The 19,598-nt window shown below is 52.5% G+C and overlaps 3 protein-coding genes across 3 annotated transcripts; 2 read left to right on the top strand and 1 right to left on the bottom strand.

Moving 5' to 3' along the window:
* Nucleotides 1-432: 432 nt before the first annotated feature.
* On the bottom strand, nucleotides 433-2,244 carry LAMTOR5 (late endosomal/lysosomal adaptor, MAPK and MTOR activator 5). Its single transcript, XM_068419422.1, has 4 exons — nucleotides 2,161-2,244; nucleotides 1,940-2,001; nucleotides 1,315-1,432; nucleotides 433-803 (listed from the first exon to the last, which is right to left on the bottom strand). The coding sequence occupies exons 1-4, from the start codon at nucleotides 2,193-2,195 to the stop codon at nucleotides 743-745; spliced, it is 276 nt and encodes a 91-aa protein (XP_068275523.1). The 5' UTR covers nucleotides 2,196-2,244; the 3' UTR covers nucleotides 433-742.
* Nucleotides 2,245-4,948: 2,704 nt separating this feature from the next.
* On the top strand, nucleotides 4,949-8,399 carry PROK1 (prokineticin 1). The gene is made up of 3 exons (XM_068419449.1): nucleotides 4,949-5,020; nucleotides 7,148-7,273; nucleotides 8,280-8,399. Exons 1-3 carry the CDS (start codon nucleotides 4,949-4,951, stop codon nucleotides 8,397-8,399), a joined length of 318 nt encoding a protein of 105 aa, XP_068275550.1.
* A 4,864-nt stretch (nucleotides 8,400-13,263) lies between these two features.
* On the top strand, nucleotides 13,264-16,711 carry LOC137674195 (embryonic pepsinogen). The gene is made up of 9 exons (XM_068419410.1): nucleotides 13,264-13,319; nucleotides 13,655-13,817; nucleotides 14,129-14,246; nucleotides 14,684-14,802; nucleotides 14,913-15,112; nucleotides 15,255-15,368; nucleotides 15,875-16,019; nucleotides 16,280-16,378; nucleotides 16,574-16,711. Exons 1-9 carry the CDS (start codon nucleotides 13,264-13,266, stop codon nucleotides 16,709-16,711), a joined length of 1,152 nt encoding a protein of 383 aa, XP_068275511.1.
* The last annotated feature ends 2,887 nt before the right edge of the window (nucleotides 16,712-19,598 follow it).

Below are 19,598 nucleotides of genomic sequence, written 5' to 3'. Positions count from 1 at the left end.
TTCAAGGGGAAAGCCTTTCCGCAGGCTTGTTTCCCTGCACCATTTCAAATGCTCCAATCTGTAAGGAAAAGGGAGGCCTGGATTTGCGAGGATGTTGTCAACATCCATTTACAGTTCACCCAGGGCCCAGGCAGCACAGGCAGGGCCAGCACGTTTAGGTTTGAACTTTAATCCAAGGCGTAGTAAGCAAGTAACTCTGGCACAGAATGTTTAACTAGAGGAGGCTAAACATTTCCTAGGAGAAATTCCTCAGGAAGTGTTTGTATCTTTTCCACTGGAGGAGCCTCCATTAATTCAAGTCTTTGTGCACTATTCCTCTTTAGAGAAATGCTAATGAAGAAGGGACTGGGAGAAGTGACCTCACTTGGTTTGGAAACAAGGCAAACCAACCGGCAAGGGTTTTCATAGCAGGAGCAAAGAGAAGCAAAGGTGTGTTTTTGCAGGTCATTTATTGATTTCTCCAACAAGTAAGGCCACACACACACACATACACCTCGTAGTATCTGATCATTACATGAGCTTGGTCAGTGACCCACGTTTCATCCTCAGCAGCACAAGTGCTAAAATGTGAGTTGGAGGCCCTGATAGCTGCACGGGAGCTGTTAAGTGGAGAGGGAAAACCTTCAGCCCAGGTTTGGTACTACAAGCACGTTCTGCGCTGGAGCAGCAGAGGAGAGTGGTTGTCGAGTGAGGAGGAGCTGGGCCGGAGGAGGGAGCGGAGCGCTGCGCAGGTGCCTGAGGGTCAGGATGCCAGCTTGTGCACTGCTACAGTGATGCTGTCGTGCTTCTGGATCATGATATTCCTAGAACAAGAAAAGTGCTGAGGCAGTTGAGAAGGCAGCTGTGACGAGGAGGAGCCGATGTGGGTGGGCAACTGGACAGGGGTATCATTCAGTGGCTGCAGCAATGCCCAGCTCTGCGCTAGACCCGGTGGTTGCTGCATCTCTTCTGCCCGCTCCCATGAGCAGTGCTGGAGAAGTCTTTGCCTGCCATACTGACGGGCTATGGTGTGGGCTTTGTTATCTGTGGGGATCCCGAGTGTGGAAGAAGTGCAGAGCTGCAGTAGCCACCACCCCCTGAAAGGTTTCCTCCTGCTTTTACAATTCCTGCTTCTTGAGGTCCCATTAATCTAACGAATTCTCATGCCTAGGGCAGTGCCTACCTTCCCCGCAATGGCTTCAGAGATGGGGTTTCCTCCACAGATGCCCGTGTAGCTCAAGATGAGGAGAGCTGCTCTAGGGATCTGACCTGGCGGAGGGTCCCACCAGGGCTGGGGGGAAAGGTGAGCAGGGAGAAAAGTGGCTGGAAACTCACCCGCTGTCTGACTCCAGGCACACCACGGGCGTATCGGTCGGGTCGGAGGTGAGCTTGGCTGCCTGCTGGGCAAGGACGGAGATGATGCCGGCGTGCTCATCGGAGAGGGTTCCTCGGCCTGCGAGAGGTGGGAGATGGTGGCTGAAGCCACATGTGTTGTGATGGTGCTTTGTGTGAAGTAGCCTCTCCCTGGGGCCAAGGGGGGCTGCTCCTGCTTGGGCCCCCGTGTTTCCCCCGTGGGCTGACGCAGCTTCTCCCCTAATTGTTGCCCTCAAACCACCAAAAACCCTGAGTTTAAGTGGCAAGAAGAGCTGGCTCTGGTTTCCTCCTCTGTGTGTGGGAAGCTGGGGACCATGGTGCAGGTGAGTGCCAGAAGGGGACCCCGGGGACACCTGAAAGGGGAGTCAGGGAGGGGTGAAGCCTACAGTAGGGCAGGGCCTGGTGCCCCCAGAGTGTGTGGGAGGCCCCTGCACACCAGTGCCCCCAAACGGGGAGGGCAGGGCCCGGTGCCCGGTGCCCCCAGAGTCCTTACAGAGCCTGGGGCAGGGCCCGGTGCCCCCCAGGCCGGGCTCCACGCTGGGGTAGGCCCCGGTGCCCCCGGTCCCGGCGGTGCTCGGTTACTTACAGCCCAGGTTGAGGCCCTGCGAGTCGGTGCAGAGGACACCCACCACGGCCGGGCTCTTCATGCTGCGGGGGGGAGAGACAGCGGCGGTCAGCGCCGGGCGGCCCCGCGCCAGGCCTCGGGCCGGCCTAGGCCCGACTCCCCCCTCACCCCCGCCACCGCGGCCCCGCCGGGGCACGGCCAGCCCTCCCCCTGTCCCCCGTGTCCCCCCCCCCGGCCCGTACGTGTCCTCCAGGTGCTGCTCCAGCGTCCCCTCCATGCCGCCGGGCCCGCACCACCACCCCCCTTCCACTTCCGCCCTTACCGGCCGCTCCTGGCAGCGGCGTCACCCACGTGACGCGCGGGGACGGCGGCTCCGCGGGGCCAAAAGGCCTCGCTGCGCGTCAGGCCCCGTTGGGGCGCACCCCAAAACCGCTCCCGTGTTTTTTTCCCCTCCCTTTTCTCCACCTTTCTCCTCTGAGCGTGGCTGATTTGTGTTTCCACGCGACACCACTCAGGATTTGGCACAGCAAAATGAAATTCAAGCCATGTTTTAATGGCAGCGCCCCTGCACACCCTCCCCTACCAGAGCATCCTCTCACAGCTGGACCACAGCTGCCCTGGGGGATGCAGGGACATGGGGACACGGGGACATGGGGACACAGAGACATGGGGACACGGGGACACAGAGACATGGGCTGGAGCCCACTACTTGCAGCAAGAAGAGCCACACTGGGCTGGTGCAAATGGCACCGAGGGGAGGTCAGGACCCCCACCCCATCCCCACGCTGCAGAGAGGTGTTAAAAGCGATGCCCAGCCCCGCTCCCCTGCGAGGACCCCCCCAGAACCGAACCCCGCCGTCAGCAGAGAGTAGGAGGTAATTTATGACGGGCACATCGCAAAGCTCGGCGGCGCTAATAAGGTGCCGGCTCAAGCCGCTCCCGACTGCGCCTGGTGATAGATCTTGGCTTGTCAGGTCGGAAAATTAAAATGTTATTGATGGGGGAAGTGAAGCGCAGTGGGGTTTTTTTATGTATTTTTTATTTTCTATTTAATTCTTTTCTTCCCCTTGGTCGAGCTGGGAGCTCCCTTGGGCAGCACCCAGAGTCCTGATCCTGCCAGCCCAAGGGCTCCCCGCTGCATCCCACCCTTCTGGGATGGCTTGGGATTATATTGCCTTTTTTTTTTTTAATTTGTTTGGGTTTTTTTCCCCACCCCGAGGAAGCAATGCAGGACAAAAATACAAATACACCCTACGGAGGCCGGGGGGCTGCATCCCCCCCATCCCATCAGCTCCTTCTCAAGGAAACCGCCCCAAAACAACCACTCCCGAGCCATTCCTGGCTGCAGGATTTCTGGAGGGGAGGATTTTTGGGGAGAGTTGGGATTAATTAATTCAAGCCCAGGTGGAAGAGACTTTAGCGAAGCAGCAGAACAGCTGCCACATCAAAAGAAGTGCTGGTCTCCGGGCAGGGAAATGCCTGGGCTATTTTTAACTAATTAAATAAATGATTTAGCACTGAACTGATACTCTACAAAAGAAATTTAACAGAAAAGCTCGATTAAACCACGTGGCTCTGATCAAACCCATATTTTAAATCCCAGCCCATCGCTTCAGGCCATGTTTCCCCCTGGGGCTGAGCCCCCCCAGCTCCTCCCAGTCCCTAATTTGGCCCCGTGGACCAGATCTGGCGAGGATGCTCCATCCCCTCGGTGGGGCTGGGGCTGCAGCCCCTCCTGGCAGGGAGCAGCCCCAAAATCAGGCTCAGGGATGTTTATTCCTCAGTGGGAAAAACCATGAGGGACTAAATTCATAATGCTGGTGAGGAGCCCTGATACCACGGGGATGGTACCTAGCAATCTGGGGCTGGAAAAATCCATCTGGCTGGGTCAGAATTGCAAACCCAACTTGATTTTGGGGGGGAAAAATGGAGTTTTATTTCCTGCCCTTGTTGCACAAAGGATCTCAGCCACAGTCTCTGCTTGCACGGCCCCGGCCACCATGGCTGTGGGCACTGGGAGCTTGGTCCTGGGGGTCCTTGGCCGAATCCAGGCTGGACCGTGGGAGCCCAGGACCGTGCATTGGCTGTGGAAGAGTATTTAAATTTATAATTATTTTTTTTTATTGCTGGACTCCCAGGGGGGCTGCACGGGATGAGGCGGCAGGTAAGGAACAGCCCCAGCTCCGTGGGGACATCACGTCACAGAGGCTGTAGAGGTTTCTTGCTCCTCTTATCCGATGGATGTGACCACGGGAGCCAGTGAGTGTTTTCATCGAGGTCGCCCCTCCCATACCCGAGCACATTGGGGTGTTGTCCCTTGCATCCATCCCACCATGTACAAATTAAAAAAGCAACCGATAGTTCCATCTTTTTCTGCCCTTCTTCACCACTTCAGCAATCCCGGGGCTGATTCACTTGGGCTCCCAGGGGATGCACCAAAAGCAATTTGAGGTTTCAAGCCATAAATCAACATATTTACACATTAAATTCAAATACAAACATACCCTTATTACTGAAAAAGATATTATTCACTCTCTGCTGCCTTTTATTCTCACAAATAAATGCAGCCAAGGCTCTATTCCTACAGGATATTTATCGCAGAGCCACGTTATTACATGTTGTGCTCTTACGAGCCAAGAAGTAGCAGGCTAACTTTTATTCTTCTGCTTTCTTTTAGCTAAATAATCACAAATTCTTAATTCAGTTCTTAAATACACCTGTCAGGGATAGATATGGCTACAGAGGTATTCCTGGAAAATCCAGCAGCGTTGGCTTAGCTGAAAAATAACCCTGGGATGTGGGTGGGGGGGGGGAGAGGTGGGTTGGTTTTTCTTTTTCCCTTCCTTGGTGGTTTATTAATATATCTTTTAAACCATTAAAGATTCAGGTCTCATCTGCTTATTCTGAGATCATCAGGGGGGAAAAAAAAAAGCCCACGGTGGCGGAGCTGGAAGGGGTTATATAGGGCGAGAGGCTCGGGGCTGCTGCAGAGCCGGGCAGCGCAGGGGAGGCGGCTCCTGCCCCAGCACCATGGGCCGGCTCCTGCAAACCCTCTGCTTGCTCCTGCTCATCACCTCCTGCCCCTGCGCCGTCATCACCGGGGTAAGTGCTGCTTCCATCCCCAACCTGGGAGATTTATTTAATTTTTTTTTAATAATTTGGGGAAATAAGGCAGGAATTGGTGCTTTTCGCTGTTTGCTTTGGGTTTTTATTTTTTTCCCCCAATTTATTACTTGTTTTTTCGCCCCGTGGGTGCTGTTCCCGCAGCCAGCCCCAGCCCACGTGAGTGTAAAGTCACTCCTGTGAGCTGCTCTTTCTGCTTCTCTTCTCAGCACCGTGTCAGACCCAGCACGCAGGGAAACAGGGGATTTTAGGAAGTTTTCCAGCAGGGAAAAAATAATCCCTTTATGGGCAGCCCCCAGAGCATGTTCCCAATTGGGACAAGGGCTTGAGCATCCCAGATTGTCTTTCTCCCTCCCAAATTAAGAGAAATTATTAAAAGAGGAGGGAAATGTCAGGATGCAAAGGAGAGAGGTGCGATGCTTACCCTGCTGTGTTAATGGGCTTTTGGGACTCGGCGTGTCCCAGAGCTTGGTGCTGAGCCGGATCGAAGGGTGATGCTTAAAAGCAAGAGGAGCAGCGAGTTTTGGGGACACAATCTAGGCTTTTGTGGTGCTTCAGGAGTCCAGGTGCTGGTTTCAGCAAAGCCAGGCTTGGCTGAACCCTCTCCTTTTTCCCCTGACAGTAAAAAATCTATTTAAAACCAAGACGACACGTTTACATCCCAGCTGCCTCTCTGCCTCCTGGCTTCTCCCAGCCGATGGGAATTTTGTGTTTGACTTCAGCTGGTTTTTGGCTCCTCTTTTCCCAGACACCCCTTAGAGTCAGACCTATTTCTTCCAAGCTTGTGATTGATTTTTTTTTGGCTGGATCTCCCCAACATGGACCCGGCTGCCTGCAGCCCCCGTCAGCCCCCTCAGAGTTTGCAAGCGAGGGTCCATCATCGCTGACATCTGGTTTTTAGCAGTATCTGGGTGTTACAAGGTACTTCGGATGCTCGTGGGGAATCAGATTCCCTTCAGGAAAGGGAAGACTCTGCAAAATCCCCTTATTTCCCCCCTGCAAGAGAGCTCCACTCCAAAATCACCATGCTCTATCCATTGCCCTCGTCGTTTTTTTTTCCCCAGTTGCAATTTCCACACCTCTTTGTCTGTAGGAACGCTGTGCCCATGGCTGGGAGATCGTGGGAGGCAGATCCAAGGCTCAGCTCTTGGTCCAGGGAGGGAATTTGCTCCTTTTTCCTCTCCATCCCCACCGGCACCAGGGACCGAGGGGCTCAGCGCAGCAAAACCTTACGCGGTGGCTTTTAAATATGCTGGTGGCCAAAGGGACACGTCCTTATTTAGGGATCTCCCAGCTTGCAGGATGCTCCGAGGTGCCCTAAGGAGGGGGTGACCGCGGCGGGGGGGGGGTTTGGGTGAGCCCCATCGGTGCTTCTTGTGCTGCCGACCCGATGTCAGGAAAAGGGGTTGGAGAAGGGGTCGGGGGTGCGATGAGCTGCTCTAGTGATGGTGAAAACACAGCGTGGGGGGCAAAAAGGGGCTCGAGAGCACTTGTTTGGTGCTCGAGGTGCCCTCCTCCACCTCTTCTCAACAGCCTCATGGGCTTCCAGGTGTGGCGGTGAGCTGGAGCAGCATTTGCATCCGTGCCTCAGTTTCCCCATCCCAGGCTGGGGAGAGGTGACCGTTTTCCACTTGACATCTGCCCTGGGTGGGAGAGGCTGAGTTGTTGGCGTTACTCTGCTCCCTACTAGCAAAAATAAAAGCACTGGGCACTGGTGTTATTTAGCAGGTTTTACAGGCGATGTGTGTACACGACAGGATCGGGACAGCGAGTTTATCCCCAACGCCGCTGCTCTGCCTCGCCGCCGACGCTGCTTTGAAGTTGAGCAGCTGCCAACTTTTCCCCATCCCTCCTGTCACTGCACGCACGAGGGATTTCCCCATTCATCCTGCAAACCCTATTGCAACCCCTGCACTGCCCCAAAACCTCCCCAAAGTAACCTAAAACGAGAGATCTAGGAAAAACTAACCCTTAAATCCCCGTTAAAGGGTTACACCCAGCAGCTTGGTGTGGGCTCATTTCTCCACTGGACCCCCCGCCCCAGAAGAGGGGTAGTGATGCTTTACTGGGCTGATCCCGCTAACCCACCCCTGTCCCTTTCCCCAGGCCTGCGAGCGGGACCCGCAGTGCGGCACCGGGACCTGCTGTGCCGTCAGCCTCTGGCTGCGGGGGCTGCGGATGTGCACCCCCCTGGGGCAGGAGGGGGACGAGTGCCACCCCTTCAGTCACAAGGTATCGGTGTGGGGGTGCCCAGTGGGGCTGGGATGGGAGGAAAAAGACTGGGAAAAGGGCACTGAGCTCCTCATATGGGAGAAAAGCTCTGTTAAAGCCCTGGGATGGGGAAAGGGGTCAATGTCGGGGAGATGAGGTGGATTTGGGATGGGGAAAGGAGTTAATGGGGGGCTGGGGTGGGCTTGGGATGGAGAAAGAGGTCAATGGGGGGCTGGGGTGAGTTTGGGATGGAGAAAGGGGTCAATGTTGGGGGGGCTGGGGTGGGTTTGGGATGGGGAAAGGAGTCAATGGGGGGGCTGGGGTGGATTTGGGATGGGGAAAGGGGTCAATGTCAGGGGGTTGGGGTGGGTTTGGGATGGAGAAAGGGGTCAGTGGGTGGCTGGGGTGGATTTAGGATGACGACCTTGGCAGCATCATGGTGGTCCCCGAGCTGGTGCAGTACAGCTGGTTTCAACCTCTCAAGTATTTTGAGCACCCCCTTGCCTGTCCACACCACCCTAAATCCTCGGGATGTCCCATGGGTGCTGTGGACCTCGACCAGGAGCTGAGACCGAGCCGCCTGGCCCATTCATTTAAAGACAAGCGCCCGCCACGCTGCTCCAAATTGAGTCGTAAATGCTCTTGCCAAGCGAGGAGAAGCCGAGTTAATGCCGCGGAGCCGCCCCAGCACCGTGATTTCTGTCCGATAACAAACCCCCGCGCGCTGGGATTAGCCCAAAGCCGACGCCGCGGCAATCCCTCCTCCGTGAGGGTTTAGCAGCAGCAGCCCGGCCTCGGGGGGAGCGTCCCGCTCCCTGCTCCCGTATTGATTTTGCATGGTGGGAGCAAGATTTAATGGTGCAAAGAAGGAGCGAAGGGCTTCAGAGGGATCAAAAATTAATTTCAAACATATCCCGTTAAACCTGTGAGAAGAGGCAGAGATTTTCTCAGGGCTTTGATCCCATTTGATAAGTTTTCGGTGGCGGTGGAGCCCTGACGCCCTCGTCTCTCCCGTGTCTCTCCGCAGGTCCCTTTCTTTGGGAAGCGCCAGCACCACACCTGCCCCTGTTTGCCCAACTTCATATGCTCCAGGTTCCTCGACGGCCGCTACCGCTGCTCCGTTGACTTCAAGAGCATCGATTTTTAGGGTGATGCTCCCAGATCTCCATCCAAAAGCCCCCAGCGCCCGTTTCTTACCCTCTCCCACAGCCATCGGGTGCCTGCGTAGCACCAGGCAAACTTAAAAGTGCTTTTCCAAGATAGACGGTGTTGTTTTAAACTATATATTATATGGGGAAACTGAGGCACGCTCAGACCAAGCTGCTCCAACATTGTAGCTTAGCAAAGCTCTGCCCCAGCCTGAAGCTGGACCAGGCTCCAGAATCCAGGAGCAGCTCAGACAGGGTGTGTGGCAAGTGTCTGTAGCCTCAAAAACCCCTTTCACAAGATGTTGTCTGCATGTCCCGGCTAGATTTCACCTCCCTCCTTTATTTTACACAGCCAAAATCAAGGGTGATGGAATTTGGGAAGAGGGAAAGTCGACGCCGAGCACCCAGCAGCCCGGCGCTGCCTCTCGGGGGTTTTATCCCAGTCGTTCACTAGGGAAGACAAACCCCAGAGGGGCAGAAATTTCCTTTTGTGGGGAGTTTTAGCAGTTTCCCTGCAATTCCTTCTGGATAAACCCTTTCTGTAACGATAATTCCCATTGTCGTATTGCCTGATTGTGTCTTATCAGCCTATTTTTTTCCTGGAAGCAGCTCTTCAAGCTGGGGATGGAGGCAGCAATTAAATTAAATTAATAGCCAGCAATTAAAAGCAATTGATATCAAGTAGCTGTGGGGAATTAAGGAAAGGGTTTCCCCAAAGTTCAAGCAACGCAATGTGTTTGGCAGAGGCTGAAGCAGGGCTGGCTGGAGCAGTCTCATGCCAGATGTGGGTCTTTGGGATGCAGGAAAATGTTTTCCAGCTTCAGCATCTGCCTGGGGTTCAGGCAGCGTCTGAGGTTTGGGAGCCTCTCTTTATGTCAGTCGAATTTGAGAGGAGAACGGGATATTAAAGTTAATTAAATGTGCTAAAAGTGCTCTAGGACACGTGTTTTCAGTTCCTCTCTTGGAAACATATTGTGGAAATATCGTGTATAACTCGAGCTTCCCTTCTGCTTCCTACAGCAACCCCTTGGCAGTGATAAATAAAAATAATAAATAAAAAATAAATTAAATTTAAAAAGAATAATCAATATTTACAGCAAAAAAACCTAACGCCGATTGGTTTAGTTTTGGGCAGAAGCAGGGCTTAAAGGCAAAGCTTATTTCTGGGGTTTGAACACGGTCTGAATCAGGGGAGGGCCCTAATTAGTGGGTTTTGCAGGGGTTTGGGGGGGTTTGGTGCTAAAGCAGCAACTGTTTCTATTTCTAAAGACCCCAAAGGACACCAAACGCGTGGCTGTGGCAGACGCTGTGTTATCGTGGAGAGTAAAGTAATTCAGATTTAGCGGTTGATGCCGGGTGAAAGCTTCCCCGCGCTTGTTTCTCCCCCCCAAAAATTATTGTAAATTTGGTAAAAATAAAACACTGCAATGACTGGGCTGATTTTCTTTAATATTTTTTATTTTTAACACATCAGAAGTTTTGCTTTTTATTTACAACAGAACAGTCCTGCAGTGGGGATGCTGCAGCTGCCCAGACGGGTGAGTTTATGTTATCTTTTACCCCCTCCATTCCTTGGCACTGGGGACATCATGCGTTGGCACCACGGTGCCATATGGAAAAGGGTCGTATAGAAATAGAGAGAGGGGGAAAAAGTCAGGAAAAAAGCACAATATTTCATAACAGTGTTAAAAATTATATAGTGTCATGGTTTGGGTTTCTTTTATTAAGCTGCCTTATTTTATTAGCTGCTTCTGGTTTTCCCACAAGCTTGGAAATGCGCAGAAAGGGCATTTTTAGTTAATTTTTAGACATCTCCCAGTGAAAAATATTGCAAATGAGTTTCTCCCAGCAGAAACAACAGCAAAAAATAAAGAAATAAAACAACTAAACAGCTTCTTACCACCCTCAATCCCCATTTCAGGGGGACTCCTCAGACCCCGAGCAGGGCTGTCTGGTGGGAATTACCAATCTCCTGGTGGCTTTATACTGCAGGAGGCGACAATTCAGTGGGAATCACTCAATTTTGGAATAAATATATAGAGGGACACTTTGATTGCAAGCGCAGGCTCTCCTTCTTGATTTAAAAATGCAAATTAGAGCTGCACAGCCTGAGCAGGTCCCTGCCCTCGCTCCCCTCTCCCGGGGACGTGTCCCTGCATGGTTTTACCTGCAGTTTAGCAGAAAAAAAACACTTTTAAGCTGCTTTCAAAGTGCATTTAGGGGAGAAAAACCCAGCAAATATTTTTTTTTTGTTTCCCAAGAGGTGGAAACCTCCACACAGGGGAAAAAAGCACAAGCAGCAAAGCCAAAGCTCACGTCCTCACACGGGGAAGGGGGGAAAAGTCAACACAACCTCGTAATCGGGAGGGTCGGGGGCTGTTTGCTTCCCGGGAGCCACTTTCCCCCCGCGGCGCGGTGCCAAGTGCCCAACTCGCCCTCCTGCACGTGCGTTTCCCCACTCACTGTTTGATGTTCTGGCTCCAAGGTGAACCATGACTGGGTGCAAAAGCCAACGTGGGCTGGGACTGGGCCAGGACATGGCTGGGACCCAACTGGGACATGGCTGGGACCCAACTGGGACCCAAATGGGACAGGGCAAGGACATGGCTAGGACCCAACTGGAACCCAACTGGGACATGGCCAAGATGCCACCACCCCAGCACCACATCCCAGTGATGCTCCCGGGTCTGAATATTCAACACCTAAAATAATTCCTTGTATGGTTTCCAAACAGCACCGTGCGATTTTCCCCTCTCAAATACACCTCGAACCCATCCCTTCTTTTACACCAAGTGTAAATTATTGCTCCCCCCCCCCCCCCCAACATTTCTCGCTGCAGCAACTTGCAGTGTCCCCCTGCGAACTTGAACGGAGACAGCAGCCTTTGAAAAGCTGCTTTGCTAATGTTGGGGTTAAGAATGGACTTTGTGAGCTTTACATATTTATTTTATAGATAAAAATAAATATAATATACAATTTATATTTATTTTTATTATTTTATTTGTTGTTATACCACACATCGTATATCATATATAATATATCACATAGCCTATACTAACATTATAACAATATCACTACTATTATATCTTTATTATATATTGTTATATATTACTTATTTTAAATTTTTTATTATCTTAATTATTTATGTAGTTTGGGGTTTTTTTTGGCTTGGGGAGAGGTTTTTGGCCCCGAGGTGTTTCTGCGCTTCATCCTGATGCCTTTGAACTCATGTCTGAGACCAAACTGGGATGTGCCTCGTTGCCTTTTCAGCCCCCATAGCCCAGCCCAGCCCCTTCCTATACAAATCAACAGAACAATTCCAGCTGGTTCCCTTCCCTCTGCTGAAAAAAGAATCATTATTAATTCCTGCTTTACTCCATTACAGGAGCCAGCTCCATCGCAGAAACCCACCTTCTCCCCCTGCAGCAGAGGGGACTGTCCCAGTGGCGTGGGGATGGAGGGGCTTCGCCCACAGCACCCTCTCTAAAGAGCCGCAACGCCGGTAGGAAATTCAAGGAATAGAGACAAAAAAAGAGTCCGTTGGCTTTTCCATGCTGTCATCAGAGAAACCCAATCTCCTGCTGAGACACTGGCAGCTGCCATCAAGTTTTGGGAGTCTGGAGGGGTTATAGTGGCTCGTCCAGACGAGGGCGACCAAGCTGGTGAAGGGTCTGGAGGGTCTGACCTACGAGGAACGGCTGAGGGAGCTGGGGGTGTTTAGCCTGGAGAAGAGGAGGCTCAGAGGTGACCTTAGTGCAGTCTACAACTACCTGAAGGGAGGTTGTAGCGCAGTGGGAGTCGGCCTCTTCTCCCAGGCAACAAGTGATAGGACAAGAGGACACAGCCTCAAGCTTCGCCGGGGAGGCTCAGGTTGGACATTAGGAAGCATTTCTTCTCAGCAAGGGTCATTAGACATTGGAAGGGGCTGCCCAGGGAGGTGGTGGAGTCACCATCTCTGGAGGGGTTTAAGAAAAGCCTGGACATGGCACTTAGTGCCCTGGTCTAGTTGCCATGGTGGTGTCAGGGCAATGGTTGGACTCGATGATCCCAGAGGTCTCTTCCAACCTGATTGATCCTGTGATTCTGTGAAATAAAAGCAGCACCGAGCGGGTACCAGGATCCTGATCCCGCATCGCCCCGTGTCCTTCAGCCCCCCCCATCCCTCTGTGCAAACCGCGCAAGGGCAGCTGATGCCGGGAGCCGTTATCGCTGCGGGCAGTACCCAGGTGTTCGTTAGGAATTTCTTTAATCCTGTTTTAATGGTCCCCCCCCGGTATCACTGAGCAAACCCCGCTGAGAGGGGTCAGCGTGCTGCAGGGTCACCTTTCCCGCAGCCTGTTTGCATCCCACTGTACTAATTGGTTTTTGTAGATAACGTGTCAAAAAACGTGCGCATACCCCACGCGCCCACCTCCCCGGGGTGTACACGCACGTCAGCACCCAAAGGGGCCCCTTTCCCCGTCCCAACACCCAGTAATGGGGCAGGGGTGGGTGTCCCACTGCTGCTTGCGATGGCTTTGGGTGCCAAAATGATGCTCACAGGCAGTGCCTCGTCATGATGAAGGATTTGGGGTGCTAAAGGATGGAGGGTTTGAAATGGGGGATACGGGGGGAGCATGAGGGCAGTGGTAGGGTGTCACGGTCAGCACGGTGTGATCGTGTCCCCCCCGCCTTGCCAGGTGACGTATTTCTATTATCCAATGTTTGCCGTGTCCTTCGGTCCCTGGGTGTCACCTGCCCTGGCTGGGTGCCCACCAGGGTGGGGGACGGGGCAGCAGCGGTCCTGGCTGCTCTTGGCACCAGGGATGGAGTGGGCAGGGGCTATACAAAGCGCTGGGCATTTGCCCTGGCCGCGCCGGCACGATGCGGTTCCTCGTGCTTCTCTGCGCTGCCTCTGCCCTCTCCCAGGGTGTCACCAAGTAAGTCACTGCGGCACGGTGCCACTTGTGTTAAGGCAAAGTGGGGGAAAAAGAGCACTCAGAGCCTTTTAACGGCTTTGAGAAGGGGAGGTGAGGTCTGGGAAAGCTGCTGCAGGGGGGCAGAGGAGATGGTGGTGCCTCATGGCGGGTCTGGTTTCTAGAGGGACTTTGGGGTTTTGCAGAAATCCCCCTGACTCGGTGTTCTGGGGGAGTCCACTGTTCTTCTGCTGTTGGATCAGCAGAAACATTGAAGGTGTCAAATGCTGCTGCAGGAGCTGCAGGCAGCAAAATTCTGTCTAACTGGGTGTTTTTTTTCCCCGTGGTGCTTGTGCCAGGCTGCCCTTGGAAAGGGGAAAGAAGCTGAGAGAGGTCCTCAGGGAGAAGGGTTTGCTGCACCACTTCTTCCAGCGTCACCGCTACGACATTGGCACCAAATTCCCTCATGCTTTTCCCAATGGGACCGAAGTGGCCACCGAGCCCCTGCTGAACACCCTCGACGTGAGTCTTGGCTTTGTCCCCCAGCGGCGCAGCCCCGGGGCGGTTTGTGGGACACCCATCCCTGTGTCTGTGCTGTGCATGGACCAAACTTGAATCCTTTTTCCCCAGCGCCTTCAGCTCACATCCTTTGCCCCTTCCTGCCCATGCTGGTGGCCCTGGACAGAGCCAGGATACTGAAATGTCCCCCCAGCAGCTCTGCTAGGAGCAGGGTGTCCCCATGAAGAAGGGGACCATGAAGGCTGAAAGCCTGGGAAAGTTCCAGGTTTGGTTTCAGGCCTTAAAAGCGACCCTTGGTCCTGCTGTCCCTGCAGATGGAGTACTATGGGACCATCTCCATTGGCACCCCGCCACAGAACTTCACCGTGGTCTTCGACACCGGCTCCTCCAACCTCTGGGTTCCCTCCATCTCCTGCGCCAGCCTGGCTTGCCGTAAGTAGGGGCAGGCAGGGCTCCCCATTTCAGCAGAGCTGGGTCCAGCAGCACGTCCTGGGCTTATCACTGCATGATTGAGCCCAAAGTTTGGGAGTGACCTTGCCAAGGGACTGAGGACCACCTAGCATCTGTGAAATGCACTGGAGAGATGAGTATTTGGAGTGTAGGACCTACTCAGTGTTGTGCTCCACAGGGTGATGTGCTTAGTGCTCAGTGCCTCAGTTTCCCCATCTGTCCAAAGGGGGTGATGGGATTTCCTGTGGATCCCTGGTTGTTGGAGGAGGGACAGGGATGTACAGCAAATGCTCACAGCTAAATTGTTCCTGAAAGCAGGGTGATAAATGGCAGGTCTAAAGAGCAGTTCAGCAGGGTTCCTCCTCCCATGCTTCCCTTGCTGAAAGGCTTCACTTCTGATTTTCCCACTTACCTTCTAGAAAACCATCAGATGTTTAACCCATTGCAGTCCTCCACCTACAAAAGCACAGGGCAGAACTTGTCCATTCACTATGGCACGGGTGACATGGAGGGCATCGTGGGCTCCGACACTGTCACCGTGAGTATCATGATGTCATTTCCAGTGGGGTCCTTTGTGCCTTCTCCACCTGATTAACCTCAATATTGCAGTGCCCGATCCAGATCTTATGGCATCCTCCCCGTCCCTAGGTTGCATCTCTGGTGGACACCAACCAGCTCTTCGGCTTGAGCACCACCGAGCCTGGCCAATTCTTTGTCTATGTCAAATTTGATGGGATCCTGGGCTTGGGCTACCCAAATCTGGCTGCTGATGGGATCACACCGGTGTTTGATAACTTGGTGAATGAGAGCTTGCTGGAGGAGAACCTTTTTTCGGTCTATCTGTCCCGGTAAGCCATGTGGGTCTCAAGGGCTGGAGAAGGTAGCAGATGCATCTCATGCAGATCGTCATTGCATTTGCTGGTGGCTCCAGCTCCTCCACTGAAGCCACGTGGCAAACCTTCCACTGTTTTTCTTTTCTGCATCATCCAGTGAGACAACAGGGAGTGTGGTCATCTTTGGGGGAATCGACGAGTCTTATTTCACTGGCTCCATCCACTGGATCTCCGTCTCTTACCAAGGTTACTGGCAGATCTCCATGGACAGGTAACAAAACAGCTCTGCTGGTCTATGTTCATTTCTAACCATCGTTTCTAAAGAGACCTTGGACCCATCAACATCAGAGGCTTTCCACTGGCATCTAACACCCCATGGCTGTGGGATGCAGAAGCTTAAGGGGCCAAAATCCTTTATACTTTGGTAATTGCTACCCAAAATGTGGATGCTTTGTGCCTGGGGCACAGCCTAGTTCTTCTCTGCACAAAGCCTGTGCTCTTGGGGACGTTTCTGGTGATGAGTAGAGCAAAATTATGGTCCAAAAGCTACTTTGTTGGGCTCAGTTGGGTCCCAGCTGCTGGGTTGTGTTCAGCAGTTCAGTGCCCACGTGTGCAATAAGGGCTGTGATACCAGCTGGCATCGCAAACTCCAAGGAGAAAAAGGCTCAAGGGCAGCACTTTGTGTTACCCAGCTTTAACTGTTAGAAAAGAAGTTCAGAAACATCACTAAGATCCAGCTGATTATTTAACGGCCCCACGCTTTGTCTGTCCCTCCAGCATCATCGTGAACAGCCAGGAGATCGCATGCAGTGGTGGCTGCCAAGCCATCATCGACACCGGCACTTCCCTCGTGGCTGGGCCACCCTCCGACATCAGTAACATCCAGAGCGCAGTCGGGGCCGGGGAGGACACATACGGAGAGGTAAGAGCACCCATGGCTTGCTCTGCTTGCCCTGGAGCAGCCTGGCACTGCCGAGCCCAGCGCCAAGCCTGCTTCCACCCACAGGGAAACCTCAACTCTGCTCATGGCAGACCAGCTCTGCTCCTCTGGTGCCTCCACTAGAGATCACCATCAGACAATCCTAGTCTCTAGTTTATACCGATAAAATCAAACCCCTTCACTCCTCACCCTCTGAACATGTTGCTTCCCATCTGAGAGCCTCTTTCCTCTGCTCTCTGCAGTACAACATGAACTGTAGCTCCATTTCTGCCATGCCTGATATCATCTTTGTCATCGATGGGGTTCAGTATCCTGTGTCTGCCTTGGCTTACATTGAGCAGGTAAGGGGGAATCAGGTGGTCCTGGTTGCAGGAGCCTCTCTCAAGGTCCTTCTACTTTCTCCAATGGCTCTGGTCACCTTGGCTTCTCCTATTCCCATGGGAGACAGGGGATGGATGGCCATGGGCCTCCAGAGCAATGCAAGAAAAGATACGAGCCCACATTTCCCCCATTTGCCTTTTCTTGCTCAAATGCAGAACGACCAAGAATCTTGCATCAGCAGCTTCCAGAACACCTCTGGGGAGCTCTGGATCTTGGGAGATGTCTTCATCAGGGTGTACTACAGCATCTTTGACCGGGCCAACAACCGCATTGGACTGGCCAAGGCTATTTAGATCCACCATGATGCCAGCGGTGCTGTGGTTTCATCATGCAACCAGACCACAACCATGTTTTTTGACATAGCAAGAGATCCCCAAAGAATCTCTTGCTCGCAAATAAATAAAGTGTTGATGGTTCAGAGCTGGTGGCTGCACATTTATTTGGATAAAATGGCAGGAATTAGGAAGGAGCTGTTATACACTTGCTGCTTTGTGGTGGCTAAGGAGCATTTGGTCAACACAGTCTTGACTAAGGCCTTTGGGAGCTGCGGTCATAGCCTGCAGGGGCTGAGGGGTGGGTCCCTAGGAAGTCAAGATTGGCTCTTTTATTTGGGCTACATAAAGTGAGTGATTCTGGAAACCCCAAATTTCCATCCAGGGAGGATGAACTCACCATCCCAGATACAGCCCATCAGAGCAGATCCCTGCAGACCCACAATCATGTCCCACCAGTGGCTCACCCGGTAGCTCCCTGTCCCTGGGCTCAAGGTTTGCCCCCATGTCCCCTACATGGTGTCCGATAGCCCAAAGACATCTCAGGGCGGTGACTCCCCAGGAGGATGTGGGTCTGCTGGAGATTTCCCTTGGATCGCCCAAGAGAGCAGGGCAGGAGATGGCTCTCACCCAACTGTGCCCTCCCATCATGAGGCTTTTATAGAAGCATATCCACAGCATGTGTAGATGTGATTTTTTAATTTCAGTTTCCATAGTTTAGAAAAATCCAATTACACTTAGTTGTTTCCCCATAAAGAATCTCAAATAAATGTCCCTTTCCCAACAATGAACCAGTCTGTGCTATGAGATGGTCACCAAGAGCCTGGAAACACCAGCTAGTCCTCAGTTATAGTCTTTACTACTGTGCAAAAACCACCCCCCAAAACCTAATATATTTATTTTATGATCATTTTCCCTCGCAGTGGTCTAGATGGTTCCTCCTCTAGTTTTGTTCCATTCCTTTAAAGTAGCAGTTCCCATTTTTGAAAAGGAAATCACCTCCATCCATGTAAAATCCTATTAAAAATGGAGGCTCCCCCTTCCCTCCCGAGCAGCCTCAGTGAAAGTGCTCAGCAGGCGGCTGGGAGAGAGATCCAAGAGTCCCTGCTGCTTCTTCATTACTACTGTGCTGAGGGATAAGAGGTTATTTGCATTATTGATTGATAAATGATCACTGATTGGCTCTGGAGGTTGCTCACCTGATGGGAACAGGGATGCAGAGGGAGAGATCCAGGCAAACGGGGTTGGAAATGAATTTTTCTCTCCTCTCACCATGCAAACGTTGCCCTCTCTTTGAGCCAGCTGGCAAGAAGTATATGATGTGGGATGGTGGAAATGTGATTTATCTCCAGCTCCCTGAGATCACACAGGCCTGGGTCACTGAGCCCCAGCAGGTGGGAATCCCTGGTGGCCAAGAAGGACCCAAGCCTGGATTTGGGGCAGATTCCAGCTCCATCACAGGAATTTTCTCATTGTTTTGAGCAATGAGAAATGAATCTGATGCAGTGGGAACCACAGCTCCAAGGATCAGCAACCCATGGACCAGCCCCTGCCAGGATGGACAAGACCCAACAGAAGCACCCAGGGGCTGTAGCTGTGCTCCTGGTGAGTGGGATAGGAGAGGGAAGCTGTGTCATAGAATCACAGAATCGTTTTGGTTGGAAAGGACCTTTAAGATCATTGAGTCCCACCGTTGACCCAGCACTGCCAAGGCCACCACTAACCCATGTCCCTCAGCACCACATCTACACGGCTTTTAAATCCCTCCAGGGATGGGGACTCCACCACTGCCCTGGGCAGCCTGTTCCAGTGCTTGACAACCCTTTTGGGGAAGAAATTGTTCCTGATCTCCAATCTAAACCTCCCCTGGTGCAACTTGAGGCTGTTTCCTCTCGCCCCATCACCCCTGCCTCACTACACCCTCCTTTCAGGTAGTTGTAGAGAGCGAGAAGGTCTCCCCTCAGCCTCCTTTTCTCCAGGCTAAACACCCCCAGTTCCCTCAGCTGCTCCTTATAAGACTTGTTCTCTAGACCCTTCACCAGCTTCGTTGCCCTTCTCTGGACTCACTCCAGCACCTCGATGTCTTTCCTTACCCCAGGCAGACCCGACAGCCCCAGTGCTGTGCCAGGAGGCAGCGCCTAAACACTCCTGGCATGACTATTCTGCACCGATGCCAAGAGTCCCCAGCAAATGCCACCCTACAATGGGCTTCCTCACTGAGAGCATCCCCCATGGCCAAAGCATCCCTTCCCACATCCAGGCTCACACATGCAATAAACCAGCTAAAAGCTTCCAAGCATGAGTTAGAGAGCAGGAAACACACGTCAGGACTGTCTGCATCCAGGGAAATGTCTATCCTGGGGTGCCATCTCGTGGCTGCGGTGCCAAAACTGTACTGTGCATGGAGAGGGGCGAGCACAGAAATAGCTGGCTGGTGGCAAAAAGATGCTCCAGGGCTTGCTTGGAAATTCCAGCTCAAAGGAGGAGGGGGATGCTTCTAGATGATAAATATTTCACACGTGGCCGCAAGTTCCAACTTGGTCCAGGGATAAAAAGCAGCCAGGACATCTCTCTGATAAAGCAAATAAGAGGTTTCTTGTCTTCTTTTTAGCTTTTTCTGTGGCAGTAGCAAATTTCAAGTGGGAATTCAGCCTGCGTGCTAGAGGACATGACAAATTGGCTCATTAAGGCTTGACTCAAGAATAGTACAGTTAATGAGAGCCTTTTATGGATTTCATTGAGCTTTGAGCTTTGGGTCTGTATTTGGGAAGGTTCTGAGCTGCAAATTGTACGGGAGGATGGGTTTTCTGGCAGGTTTTTATTAAGCACCAGCTGAGTGTTGACGCTGGGTGTTCATAGCCTGGTTTTCCTCCTCTTCGCTTTAGGATAAATCGGAAATAAGTTAAAT

Source organism: Nyctibius grandis, chromosome 27, assembly GCF_013368605.1.
Source record: "Nyctibius grandis isolate bNycGra1 chromosome 27, bNycGra1.pri, whole genome shotgun sequence".
In the NCBI taxonomy this organism is placed as follows: Eukaryota; Metazoa; Chordata; class Aves; order Nyctibiiformes; family Nyctibiidae; genus Nyctibius; species Nyctibius grandis.
Note: the sequence above shows the minus strand (reverse complement) of the source record. Positions and strands in the feature narration are given on the sequence as shown.